Source organism: Capra hircus, chromosome 4 (assembly GCF_001704415.2).
Source record: "Capra hircus breed San Clemente chromosome 4, ASM170441v1, whole genome shotgun sequence".
Taxonomy (NCBI): Eukaryota; Metazoa; Chordata; class Mammalia; order Artiodactyla; family Bovidae; genus Capra; species Capra hircus.
This window is the reverse complement of record NC_030811.1, coordinates 45,754,818-45,766,899: the sequence shown is the minus strand read 5'-3', so window position 1 is coordinate 45,766,899 and position 12,082 is coordinate 45,754,818. Positions and strand designations below refer to the sequence as shown.

The 12,082-nt window shown below is 35.6% G+C and overlaps 1 protein-coding gene across 1 annotated transcript in view; it reads left to right on the top strand.

The window, feature by feature from the left end:
• The window catches only part of CFAP69 (cilia and flagella associated protein 69), a 62,021-nt gene that overhangs the window by 11,194 nt on the left and 38,745 nt on the right, over positions 1-12,082 (top strand). Inside the window, exons 4-5 of the mRNA XM_005679307.3 lie at positions 2,362-2,471; positions 4,971-5,047. Of these exons, the coding sequence (XP_005679364.1) occupies positions 2,362-2,471; positions 4,971-5,047 (187 nt within the window). The remainder of the gene's footprint in view (positions 1-2,361; positions 2,472-4,970; positions 5,048-12,082) is intronic.

The window sequence follows — 12,082 nt, the reverse complement described above, 5'->3', positions numbered from 1 at the left end:
GCTCTAGGGGAGACACCATTCCTTGCCTTTGCCAGCTTCTAGAAGCAGCCAGCCTTCCTTGGCTTCCTGGGCCCTTCCCAAGAGGTAGCCAAGGACCACCCCCTCACCTCTACTTTTGCCGTCACTCCTCCTTCTTTGACCCTCTCCTGCCTCTCCTTTCCTTATAAGGACCCTGTGATTGTATTTGGCCTACCTGGATAATTGTGGATAACTTTCCCATCTCAAGGTTTTTAATCACATCAGAAAATTCCCTTTGCCATATAGTAAGAAAGGTAACATTCACAAGTTCTAGGGGTTAGGATGTAGTTATCATTGTTGCTGCTGCTGCTGCTGCTGCTAAGTCACTTCAGTCATGTCCAACTCTGTGCGACCCCATAGACGGCAGCCCACCAGGCTCCACCGTCCCTGGGATTCTCCAGGCAAGAACACTGGACTGGGTTTCCATTTCCTTCTCCAATGCAGGAAAGTGGAAAGTGGAAGTGAAGACGGTCAGTCGTGTTCGACTCTTAGCAACCCCATGGACTGCAGCTTATCAGGCTCCTCCGTCCATAGGATTTTCCAGGCAAGAGTACTGGAGTGGGTTGCCATTGCCTTCTCTGAGATATCATTGAACAGGCCATTATTCTGTTTACCACAGAAAATATCTAACATTTTATGTCTTTCACAAAATTATATTTTTACCAGAGAATATAAAGCAGAAGAAACAGTATAATGCAATATTAACTGTGTAGTGTCAGTCTCTATAGACTCAGAGAGATAGTGGATGTAGTTAGGAGGGCCAAGTCAAAGTCTTTTTTCTACCAGTTTACTTGAGTATTTGCACTGTTGATAAACTTTTCAATTTTTTCACCCTTATGAAATAGGGATAATAGCTCCTCATTAGGTCACAAGGAAGACTAGATAACATACCAGCATTGCTTGATAATCTTCAAAACATTCTATAAACATGTTATTCCCAATGAATATACCCCCATGATTAGAATATGTAGAGAATAGTGTGTTTCAAAACTATGTGTGATTAAGAACCAGTTTGCTGATGGGGGGTTGTTTTCTTTTTTAACCTTTGCATATACATGCTATTGTAAAATGCAATAGAATTGTTACAGGAAACTCACTTTCTATAGTTATTTTTCCATAGACTGATAACATACAGTTCCAGAACTGGCATGGTCCACAACCACAATTACAGTAGTATTTATCTAAATAAACTTTAACAGTTGTCAAACCAGGTTTAAAGAAAATACCAGCCTCTAATTTAGCTTGTTTAATATATCATAACATCTTAAGCCTCCCATTTAGAAAAATGTGCCTTATAATTTTATCTAACTCTTTTCTCACCTTATTTTAGCCTTGTTTTATATGGATTTGTTTGGTCAGTCAGTTACTGAGGGCTTGTGGATATCAAGCATTGTTTACTGGTAGCCAAGAAAGTGTACTAGCAAATGATTTCTTTTCCTGTCTTAACCTGATAACAACACCTCCATTGTTTTTTCTTCTTCAGGCCAGAGAGTTGGTGGCAAATGGCTCTGTTTCTGAATGTCTTCAGTAGTCTGACTTTAGACTTTATAAAACATAAAGCAAAGATAGGTTAGAGAGGTATCTTAGTCATTTCCCTAGGAAGTTAATGGAAGTTTGTATTTCTAATACATCCAGCTCTCCTGTCTTTTACAAAGAAGCTCCTAGAAAGAGACTAGAAGTGATCAGATTCAGTGAAGAAGTGCAAGTCACATTACCATGTCCCCTTAACTATTAAAAAAAAAAAAAGTGAAATTTGTTTAGGTACCAATTGGGTTTTTTAAATAGATATAATAAAAGTTGCTTTTACCTGAAGATCTAGAGAGGGTACATTTTGCTTTCATAAACTAGTCTTAAATAAAATTTCAACCAATATAAACCTTAAAAACAAGAAAAGGCAACTGAGTAATATTAATAAATAATGCAGGAAAGTAAGGCAGCTTTGGTTTGCTTATTCCTGAGCAATGTATATTTTGTATTTGGGTGGAGATGAAGGATATAATTGAGCCATTAAGTTTTTTTTTTTCAAAGTGTTATTACTCATTGCCAATAATAAGTTATTGCTCAATTGAGTATCTGATGTAGTAGTTGGTAATCAGATTCTAAAGATGTGGTGAGAAGAGAAAAAATATTTTGAATAAGAGGTTACTGAGACAAAAATTAAATAATATTCCTTAAAAAAAATGGTTCTGTTTTTCTCTTTACACTTCAAAATTACTGTAATTAAAATAGGGTCAACCATGTTTAACGAAATAGATGGAATTCTATAGATTTTCTTGATAGAAATACTGTAAAGAATATATTAATAAAAATTTTAATTTTATTTCTTAACTAAAAATATTAAAGCCCTTAAGGGATTTAGCACAGATATTTAAAATTCTGAATCTGTGTGCAGAAAAAATTAAGACACAGCCCCATTTTATAGAACCTGCATATAATATCATAAAATTATGTGGGTAAGTTTTTAAACTTTATTTTATATTAGCACGCATGCAGTATTTTATGTTTTATCTTATAAAGACATTATGCTTTATAGTGTAGCAAAGCAATATAGAACTCAGGAAGCTTCACTTGATCACTTGATTCCAGCAGCTGATATCTCAAAGGTAGTCCATTTTACTGTAATCTGAGATTGCTGGCCACAAGAACTTAAACTGCAAGTATATTAAAATGTTTTCTCATAATAAGTTACCCCAAGTGAATGAAAAATATGAGATATAAATAAGAAGTTATAGTATTTTTAGAGAATCCTTAAGAAAATGTATGGATAATACTAATTTCTGTCTAGTTTTTTTCTATCTCTTTAAAATATTTGACTCTCAAAGATGAGAGTCAAAATGTTTTATTTGATCTTCCAAATTTGAATAAAGAAGGATTTATCACCAAATTATTTGGGAGATTATTTTTCAAAATGTAAATTAGAGATCAGACTTATAAAATTTATGTCTTCCATTCTCTGTACTATTATTTCAGCAACCATTTGGGGGAACAGCCATATAATTGCTAATCAAGATGTATATTAAAATACATATTCCCCATTTTCAATATAATACAGTAGAGGAAATTTCTTTAAAAAGAGATAAACTTTTTGACAGTTGAATCTTCTAAACCTTTCTACCAATTTAACTTTAAAAAGTGAGTTTCTTTTAATTATAAATAATAGTATTTATACATAGTAAGTATATCTCTCACTTTTAGATTTAGTAGCAATATTTGCAATTTTGTTACTAAGTTCATTTAAGTTTTTTGATATCTGAACAAATGATTGAAAATAATTTATTGACTGTCCTTTCCATGCCTTTTTAATAGAGACCATGTAAAATAAAGAAATAAATGTTGCTCTGATGCTCTCAAGGAACTGTAATATACTAATTGGAAATTATTTTTATATTGATGTGAGATAATATTATGTAAAGTAGTTTCAGATTTTGAGGCCATGCAATCTTAGAATACCGTGTTCACATTACTTTCAGTATCAGTGTTCCTAGAGTACTCTACCAAGAATTGGTCCTCTAGGAAAGCTGTAACTGAATGTTTCATTGCATAATATGAGAAATCTTTAGAAATGCACTCTTCACTTACCTTCATAGTTCATAATTGTCCACATTCTTTTTTTAAAATTTCCTAATTTCTCCTTTTATCATGTACTTTTCCATACCATACCCTCACTTGATTCCCTTTTAAGGTCATTTTGGGGATATAAAAACATTGAAAATTTAAAAAGTAAAATCAAGCCCTTCTATTTTGGCCTCAAGTAATTCATTTTCTCAGTGCATCAGAAGCATAATGCTTACTTTTTTCATAACCTTTTTGGTGGGAAACTCTTCTGATGCTTTATCCTTTAGGTTGCTTTCTTTGGTAATGAAAGGAAAAAATATGACAAGAAGAATTCATTTTAGAGTTTTTCACTTTAGAGATTCAACAATCAGCTGGGTGTCAAGTAATAAATTACTTCAAGTGAAAAATTCTAGAAATGACACGTAGAAATACTAGAAATGAACCTTGATGACATTTATAAATTTTTCTTTCTCATAGCTTAACATTGAAATATCTTTTAATTCTAATTGGCATATATATATATATATATATATATATATCCATATGTGATAGTTCCCAGTGTTGTTTTTCAATCACTTGGTTAATTTTTCTTGAAAAATATGATTTAAAAGTACTATATATAAGACATATTAAATATCTTTAAATAACATATAAATTTCAAATTTTTAACCCCTGAAGGGCTGAAATAGTAGATAATTTTATTTAGGAACTGACTTTTATTTCTCCTCTGACAGACTAATGACGTAGGTTCAAGTGCCCTATCTTTTCTGATTTGTGAATAAATAAATTATTTTCAAATAACTTTGGTTATATTAGTTGTGAAATAGGATTCTAATATAATTAATATTTGTTAAATTGAATTCTTTAGTGTCTCAAAAAGTATATATGTTATTTTGTGGATGGTAACTAATCCAATTAATAAGGAAAAAGTCACTAACCCTTAAGAACAAATAGACCATTGAGATATTAACTGGAGTTGCAAATTTTCAGGAAAAAAAATCCCCTAAACAGCCTTTAAGCTATGGGTAAAACTAGACCTGTGATTTGTATCAGCTTTTCTAGTATACTCCTAATTTTGATAGTATTATCTTACCCTCAGAGAGGAAAGAGAATTCATAAGTTTTGTATTTATGTAGTATTGCAAGATGGCTTTCTAAACTCTTGCCTTTTATGTCCATCTCTCTTCATTTTTATAAACCAATTTTATTTTGTTTTATTTTATTTTGGTCAGCTGGTTAGAAAAACATTTTTTTTTTGGTAGTTAATTCTCCAGGAATAAAGAAAGGATATTTATCCTCATTTTAATCTTTAGAAGAGAAATTTTCCTCTATTTTGCAAATGATGCTTCAGTGAAGGACTTCATTAAACATAACTCATATTCTTCATTCTTATTGAAGCTTGCCATTTTTGAAAAAGAAAGCATCAGATGAAATAACATATGCTGAAGATACTGCTAATTCAGTTGGACTTTTGGGTGAGTTAAGATGATTGGACCACTGACAAGAAGGAAATATCTCTTTCACTATGTTTCACTAAGAATACTTCTCTTTTCTTGTTTTCTGGTTGGAGATTAATCATAGTGTGCTTGGTGATATTTTTTGTATTATCTTCCACTCAGGTGTTTCATGATACCAACAAGATTTTTTGTTCCTTAATTATAAGGACTGGAAGATATTTCTTTGTGCTTATATGTCTTGATGTTATGTATTTAGTTCGTTGAAATGTTTAACATTTTTTTGTGTGTAAATCAGAAGTACATGTTCCTCTCAGTAATCACACAAATGTTTTCATCTTTGAGCTCTAATAACCGCTTGAATCTAAATGATTGCAGGAATTGATTGTGGGCCCAATTATTTATTAAATAATTTTAAATCTTAAAATGCTGGAATATTGGGACCTTTAATATAATATACATAAAGATGCCTGTGTTTTGTACACAAAGATATAAAAAAATCACAAGCAGGTGTTTATATTTGGCTTATAGCTCAATTTTCTAGAGAAAGAAAATAATAGAAATGAGATCAAACACTTCAGTTCAGTCGCTCAGCCGTGTCCAACTCTTTACAACCCCATGAATTGCAGCACGCCAGGCCTCCCTGTCCATCACCATCTCCCAGAGCTCACTCAGACTCATGTCCATCGAGTCAGTGATGCCATCCAGCCATCTCATCCTCTGTCGTCCCCTTCTCCTCCTGCCCCCAATCCCTCCCAGCATCAGAGTCTTTTCCAATGAGTCAACTCTTCACATGAGGTGGCCAAAATACTGGAGTTTCAGCTTTAGTATCATTCCTTCCAAAGAAATCCCAGGACTGATTTCCTTTAGAATGGGCTGGTTGGATCTCCTTGCAGTCCAAGGGACTCTCAAGAGACTTCTCCAACACCACACTTCAAAAGCATCAATTCTTCGGTGCTCAGCCTTCTTCACAGTCCAACTCTCACATCCATACATGACCACTGGAAAAACCATAGCCTTGACTAGACGGACCTTTGTTGACAAAGTAATGTCTCTGCTTTTGAATATGCTATCTAGGTTGCTCATAACTTTCCTTCCAAGGAGTAAGCGTCTTTTAATTTCATGGCTGCAGTCACCATTGGCAGTGATTTTGGAGCCCTCCAAAATGAAGTCTGACCCTGTTCCCACTGTTTCCCCATCTATTTCCCATGAAGTGATGGGACCAGATGCCATGATCTTCATTTTCTGAATGTTGAGCTTTAAGCCAACTTTTTCATTCTCCTCTTTCACTTTCATCAAGAGGCTTTTTAGTTCTTCTTCACTTTCTGCCATAAGGGTGGTGTCATCTGCATATCTGAGGTTATTGATATTTCTCCCGGCAATCTTGATTCCAGCTTGTGCTTCTTCCAGCCCAGCGTTTCTCATGATGTACTCTGCGTATAAGTTAAATAAGCAGGGTGACAATATACAACCTTGACGCACTCCTTTTCCTATCTGGAACCAGTCTGTTGTTCCATCTCCAGTTCTAACTGTTGCTTCCTGACCTGCATACAGATTTCTCAAGAGGCAGGTCAGGTGGTCTGGTATTCCCATCTCTTCTAGAATTTTCCACAGTTTCTTGTGATCCACACAGTCAAAGGGTTTGGCATAGTCAATAAAGCAGAAATAGATGTTTTTCTGGAACTCTCTTGCTTTTTCCATGATCCAGTGGGTGTTGGCAATTTGGTCTCTGATTCCTCTGCCTTTTCTATAACCAGCTTGAACATCTGGAAGTTCATGGTTCACGTATTGCTGAAGCCTGGCTTGGAGAATTTTGAGTATTACTTTACTAGCATGTGAGATGAGTGCAATTGTGCAGTAGTTTGAGCATTCTTTGGTATTGCCTTTCTTTGGGATTGGAATGAACACTGAGCTTTTCCAGTCCTGTGGCCACTGCTGAGTTTTCCAAATTTGCTGGCATACTGAGTGCAGCACTTTCACAGCATCATCCTTCAGGATTTGAAATAGCTCAACTGGAATTCCATCACCTCCACTAGCTTTGTTCGTAGTGATTCTTTCTAAGGCCCACTTGACTTCACATTCCAGGATGTCTGGCTCTACGTGAGTGATCACACCATCGTGATTATCTTTGTCATGAAGATCTTTTTTGTACAGTTCTTCTGTGTATTCCTGCCATCTCTTCTTAATAGCTCTGCTTCTGTTAGGTCCATACCATTTCTGTCCTTTATTGAGCCCATCTTTGCATGAAATGTTCCCTTGGCATCTCTAATTTTCTTGAAGAGATCTCTAGTCTTTCCCATTCTGTTGTTTTCCTCTATTTCTTTGCATTGATTGCTGAGGAAGGCTTTCTTATCTCTTCTTGCTATTCTTTGGAACTCTGCATTCAGATGCTTATATCTTTCCTTTTCCCCTTTGCTTTTTGCTTCTGTTCTTTTCACAGCTATTTGTAAGGCCTCCCCAGACAGCCATTTTGCTTTTTTGCATTTCTTTTCCATGGGGATGGTCTTGATCCCTGTCTCCTATACAATGTCACGAACCTCTGTCCATAGTTCATCAGGCACTCTGTCTATCAGATCTAGTCCCTTAAATCTATTTCTCACTTCTACTGTATAAGGGATTTGATTTAGGTCATACCTGAATGGTCTAGTGGTTTTCCCTACTTTCTTCAATTTCAGTCTGAATTTATCAAACACTATGGCTCCTTGAATCAGCCCCTGAGACATGACATCATGTTCCCAAAACAAATCCTAAATTAAATTTATACTTATTAATTTAGTTTTTGTTTGTATAGTAGAAATAAAAGAAATACAAATTAAAAATAATTATTTCCTGAAATTTATGTTCCTAACATTATATTCCATATTGAAAGATGACAGAAACTAGTATAGTAAAATACTAGTATCATTTAAAAATTTTAACATAGACACTAACTCTTTTATGTCTAAATAAAGTTTCATAGTCTTCATCTGTAGGTACTTCGGGAGAAATTATTGTGGCCTACAGTGGGTGAAGAAGGAAATTAGAATAGACATGGGGAGTTAGATAAGATGACCTTTAGGAACAGGCAGCTTGGAAACTAATGGGAAACTAATTTACCAGTGAGAAGCCAACCAACCTTGAAGAGGATATGATAGTATTAACAGATTAAAATGTGTAGATTTGGTTGATAATATTAAAAAAATTCTCTGTTGCCCTTATTACTTTTAAGTATGCATTTGTATAATACATAGCCCTTTCTTACTGTGTCAGTCTGTTGTTTGTTGAATCCCTGCCCGCAGAGCATGTTATTGCCTCATTTGAGGGCAATATGAACTCTTAGCTAAAAAATGAACTCCTTTCACTGATTACTTACAGTAAGTACTGCTGTTCTGTCCTTTATTAATTGCTGGAAACATGAGTTGAAACTAAAATAATTGTAATACAAAGCTTTGAAAAAAGGATATTCATTTTTACTAATAATTTCCAGTTTCTACTTGTGCTATTTATAAAAATGAATTATATTACTTTTTGTCCTAAATAGTAGATATTTTTCCACTTAACAGCAGGATTCTGGAAACATGAAGGAAAAAGTTGGTACTCTGCCCTGAGATTGTAAAACAGGAAACCATGAAAGATGATCTGAACTTACAGGAACTAAAATGATAGTGAAACAGACAAGAAACCTTAGCATTTCCCATAAACTTGGTTTGGCTAGTTTTGTTGGAAAAGTTTAGTTGTTCCTGTTGCCTAATTTGTTTCAAAACTTAGTTTTCAACCACAAAGGAGAGTCCAAAAAAATTAAGAGTAGCCTGTCTTTCCCCTTGCCCCGCTCCACCCTCCCCACCCAGTGTTAGTTTTTGCAGATAGATTCTCCTAAAGTTAGGCTGTCTCCTTCATGCTCCCTCCTCCTGTCCACTTGCTTACCCACTCACTGACTACCTTCAGAGATAAACATTATGCAAGACCTAATGCAAAACACAAATCTTCAAGGGAGATCTAATTATCTCTTTCCCTCAGAGAATCCAAGCAGATCTTTTTCCGTCCTGAAGCTGATTCTCCTGACTGCAGTGTTCTGCAGGTGCCCAGAAGGCATGGATCATTTTCAGAATCCCACTGGTCATTTTCAGATTCTCTTAGGGATCATACTTGGAGGACTTCGCCAGAGCAAATGCAATCCAGTTTGAAGTATAGGCTGAAGCCAATTCAGAAGTTGTTTATTTATTTATTTTTTTTAATTTTATTTTTTAAATTTTAAAATCTTTAATTGTTACATGCGTTCCCAAACATGAACCCCCCCTCCCACCTCCCTCCCCACAACATCTCTCTGGGTCATCCCCATGCACCAGCCCCAAGCAAGCTGCACCCTACGTCAGACATGGACTGGCGATTCAATTCTTACATGACAGTATACATGTTAGAATTCCCATTCTCCCAAATCATCCCACCCTCTCCCTCTCCCTCTGAGTCCAAAAGTCCGTTATACACATCTGTGTCTTTTTTCCTGTCTTGCATACAGGGTCGTCATTGCCATCTTCCTAAATTCCATATATATGTGTTAGTATACTGTATTGGTGTTTTTCTTTCTGGCTTACTTCACTCTGTATAATTGGCTCCAGTTTCATCCATCTCATCAGAACTGATTCAAACGAATTCTTTTTAACGGCTGAGTAATACTCCATTGTGTATATGTACCACAGCTTTCTTATCCATTCATCTGCTGATGGACATCTAGGTTGTTTCCATGTCCTGGCTATTATAAACAGTGCTGCGATGAACATTGGGGTACATGTGTCTCTTTCAATTCTGGTTTCCTCGGTGTGTATGCCCAGCAGTGGGATTGCTGGGTCATAAGGTAGTTCTATTTGCAATTTTTTAAGGAATCTCCACACTGTTCTCCATAGTGGCTGTACTAGTTTGCATTCCCACCAACAGTGTAGGAGGGTTCCCTTTTCTCCACACCCTCTCCAGCATTTATTGCTTGCAGATTTTTGGATCGCAGCCATTCTGACTGGTGTGAAGTGGTACCTCATTGTGGTTTTGATTTGCATTTCTCTAATAATGAGTGATGTTGAGCATCTTTTCATGTGTTTGTTAGCCATCCATATGTCTTCTTTGGAGAAATGTCTATTTAGTTCTTTGGCCCATTTTTTGATTGGGTCGTTTATTTTTCTGGAATTGAGCTGCAGAAGTTGCTTGTATATTTTTGAGATTAGTTGTTTGTGAGTTGCTTCATTTGCTATTATTTTCTCCCATTCAGAAGGCTGTCTTTTCACCTTGCTTATATTTTCCTTTGTTGTGCAGAAGCTTTTAATTTTAATTAGATCCCATTTGTTTATTTTTGCTTTTATTTCCAGAATTCTGGGAGGTGGATCATAGAGGATCCTGCTGTGATTTATGTCTGAGAGTGTTTTGCCTATGTTCTCCTCTAGGAGTTTTATAGTTTCTGGTCTTACATTTAGATCTTTAATCCATTTAGAGTTTATTTTTGTGTGCAGTGTTAGAAAGTGATCTAGTTTCATTCTTTTACAAGTGGTTGACCAGTTTTCCCAGCACCACTTGTTAAAGAGATTGTCTTTACTCCATTGTATATTCTTGCCTCCTTTGTCAAAGATAAGGTGTCCATATGTGTGTGGATTTATCTCTGGGCTTTCTATTTTGTTCCATTGATCTATATGTCTGTCTTTGTGCCAGTACCATACTGTCTTGATGACTGTGGCTTTGTAGTAGAGCCTGAAGTCAGGCAAGTTGATTCCTCCAGTTCCATTCTTCTTTCTCAAGATTGCTTTGGCTATTCGAGGTTGACAAACCCACAGCAAACATATCCTCAATGGTGAAAAATTGAAAGCATTTCCCCTAAAGTCAGGAACAAGACAAGGGTGTCCACTTTCACCGCTACTATTCAACATAGTTCTGGAAGTTTTGGCCACAGCAATCAGAGCAGAAAAAGAAATAAAAGGAATCCAAATTGGAAAATAAGAAGTAAAACTCTCACTGTTTGCAGATGACATGATCCTCTACATGGAAAACCCTAAAGACTCCACCAGAAAATTACTAGAGCTAATCAATGAATATAGTAAAGTTGCAGGATATAAAATCAACACGCAGAAATCCCTTGCATTCCTATACACAAATAATGAGAAAGTAGAAAAAGAAATTAAGGAAACAATTCCATTCACCATTGCAACGAAAAGAATAAAATACTTAGGAATATATCTACCTAAAGAAACTAAAGACCTATATATAGAAAACTATAAAACACTGATGAAAGAAATCAAAGAGGACACTAATAGATGGAGAAATATACCATGTTCATGGATCGGAAGAATCAATATAGTGAAAATGAGTATACTGCCCAAAGCAATTTACAAATTCAATGCAATCCCTGTCAAGCTACCAGCCACATTTTTCACAGAACTAGAACAAATAATTTCAAGATTTGTATGGAAATCAGAAGTTGTTTAAATATGACTGAAAAGGAATCTTCCCTATCCTCCATCCCCGCCACAATAACTTGAACATAAAATTATTACCAGCAGGCGAAAGACTGCCTAGAAACACTATCTTCCAGTCTGTCAATAACCTGAGGGGGCAGAGCTCAGCTGAACTTTTCTAAGCAAAGGATACATTATTAGAGGCAATAGATTACTGACTAGCTAGGGAGGAAAACTCTCAGCCATTTTCTCAGGCTAACTCATTTAATTCTCACAGCAATCTTTAAAGTAGTAACTATTTCTATACCAATTTATGGATGAGAAAACTGAGACACAACTTTATACAGGTAGTAGGATGGCAGAAAGTGAAGAGGAACTAAAAACCTCTTGATGAAAGAGGAGAGTGAAAAAGTTGGCTTAAAGCTCAATATTCAGAAAACAAAGATCATGGCATCTGGTCCCATCACTTCATGGGAAATAGATGGGGAAACAGTGGAAACAGTGTCAGACTTTATTTTGGGGGGCTCCCAAATCACTGCAGATGGTGACTGCAGCCATGAAATTACTCTTTGGAAGGAAAGTTATGACCAACTTAGATAGCATATTCAAAAGCAGAGATATTACTTTGCCGACCTAGGTCCGTCTA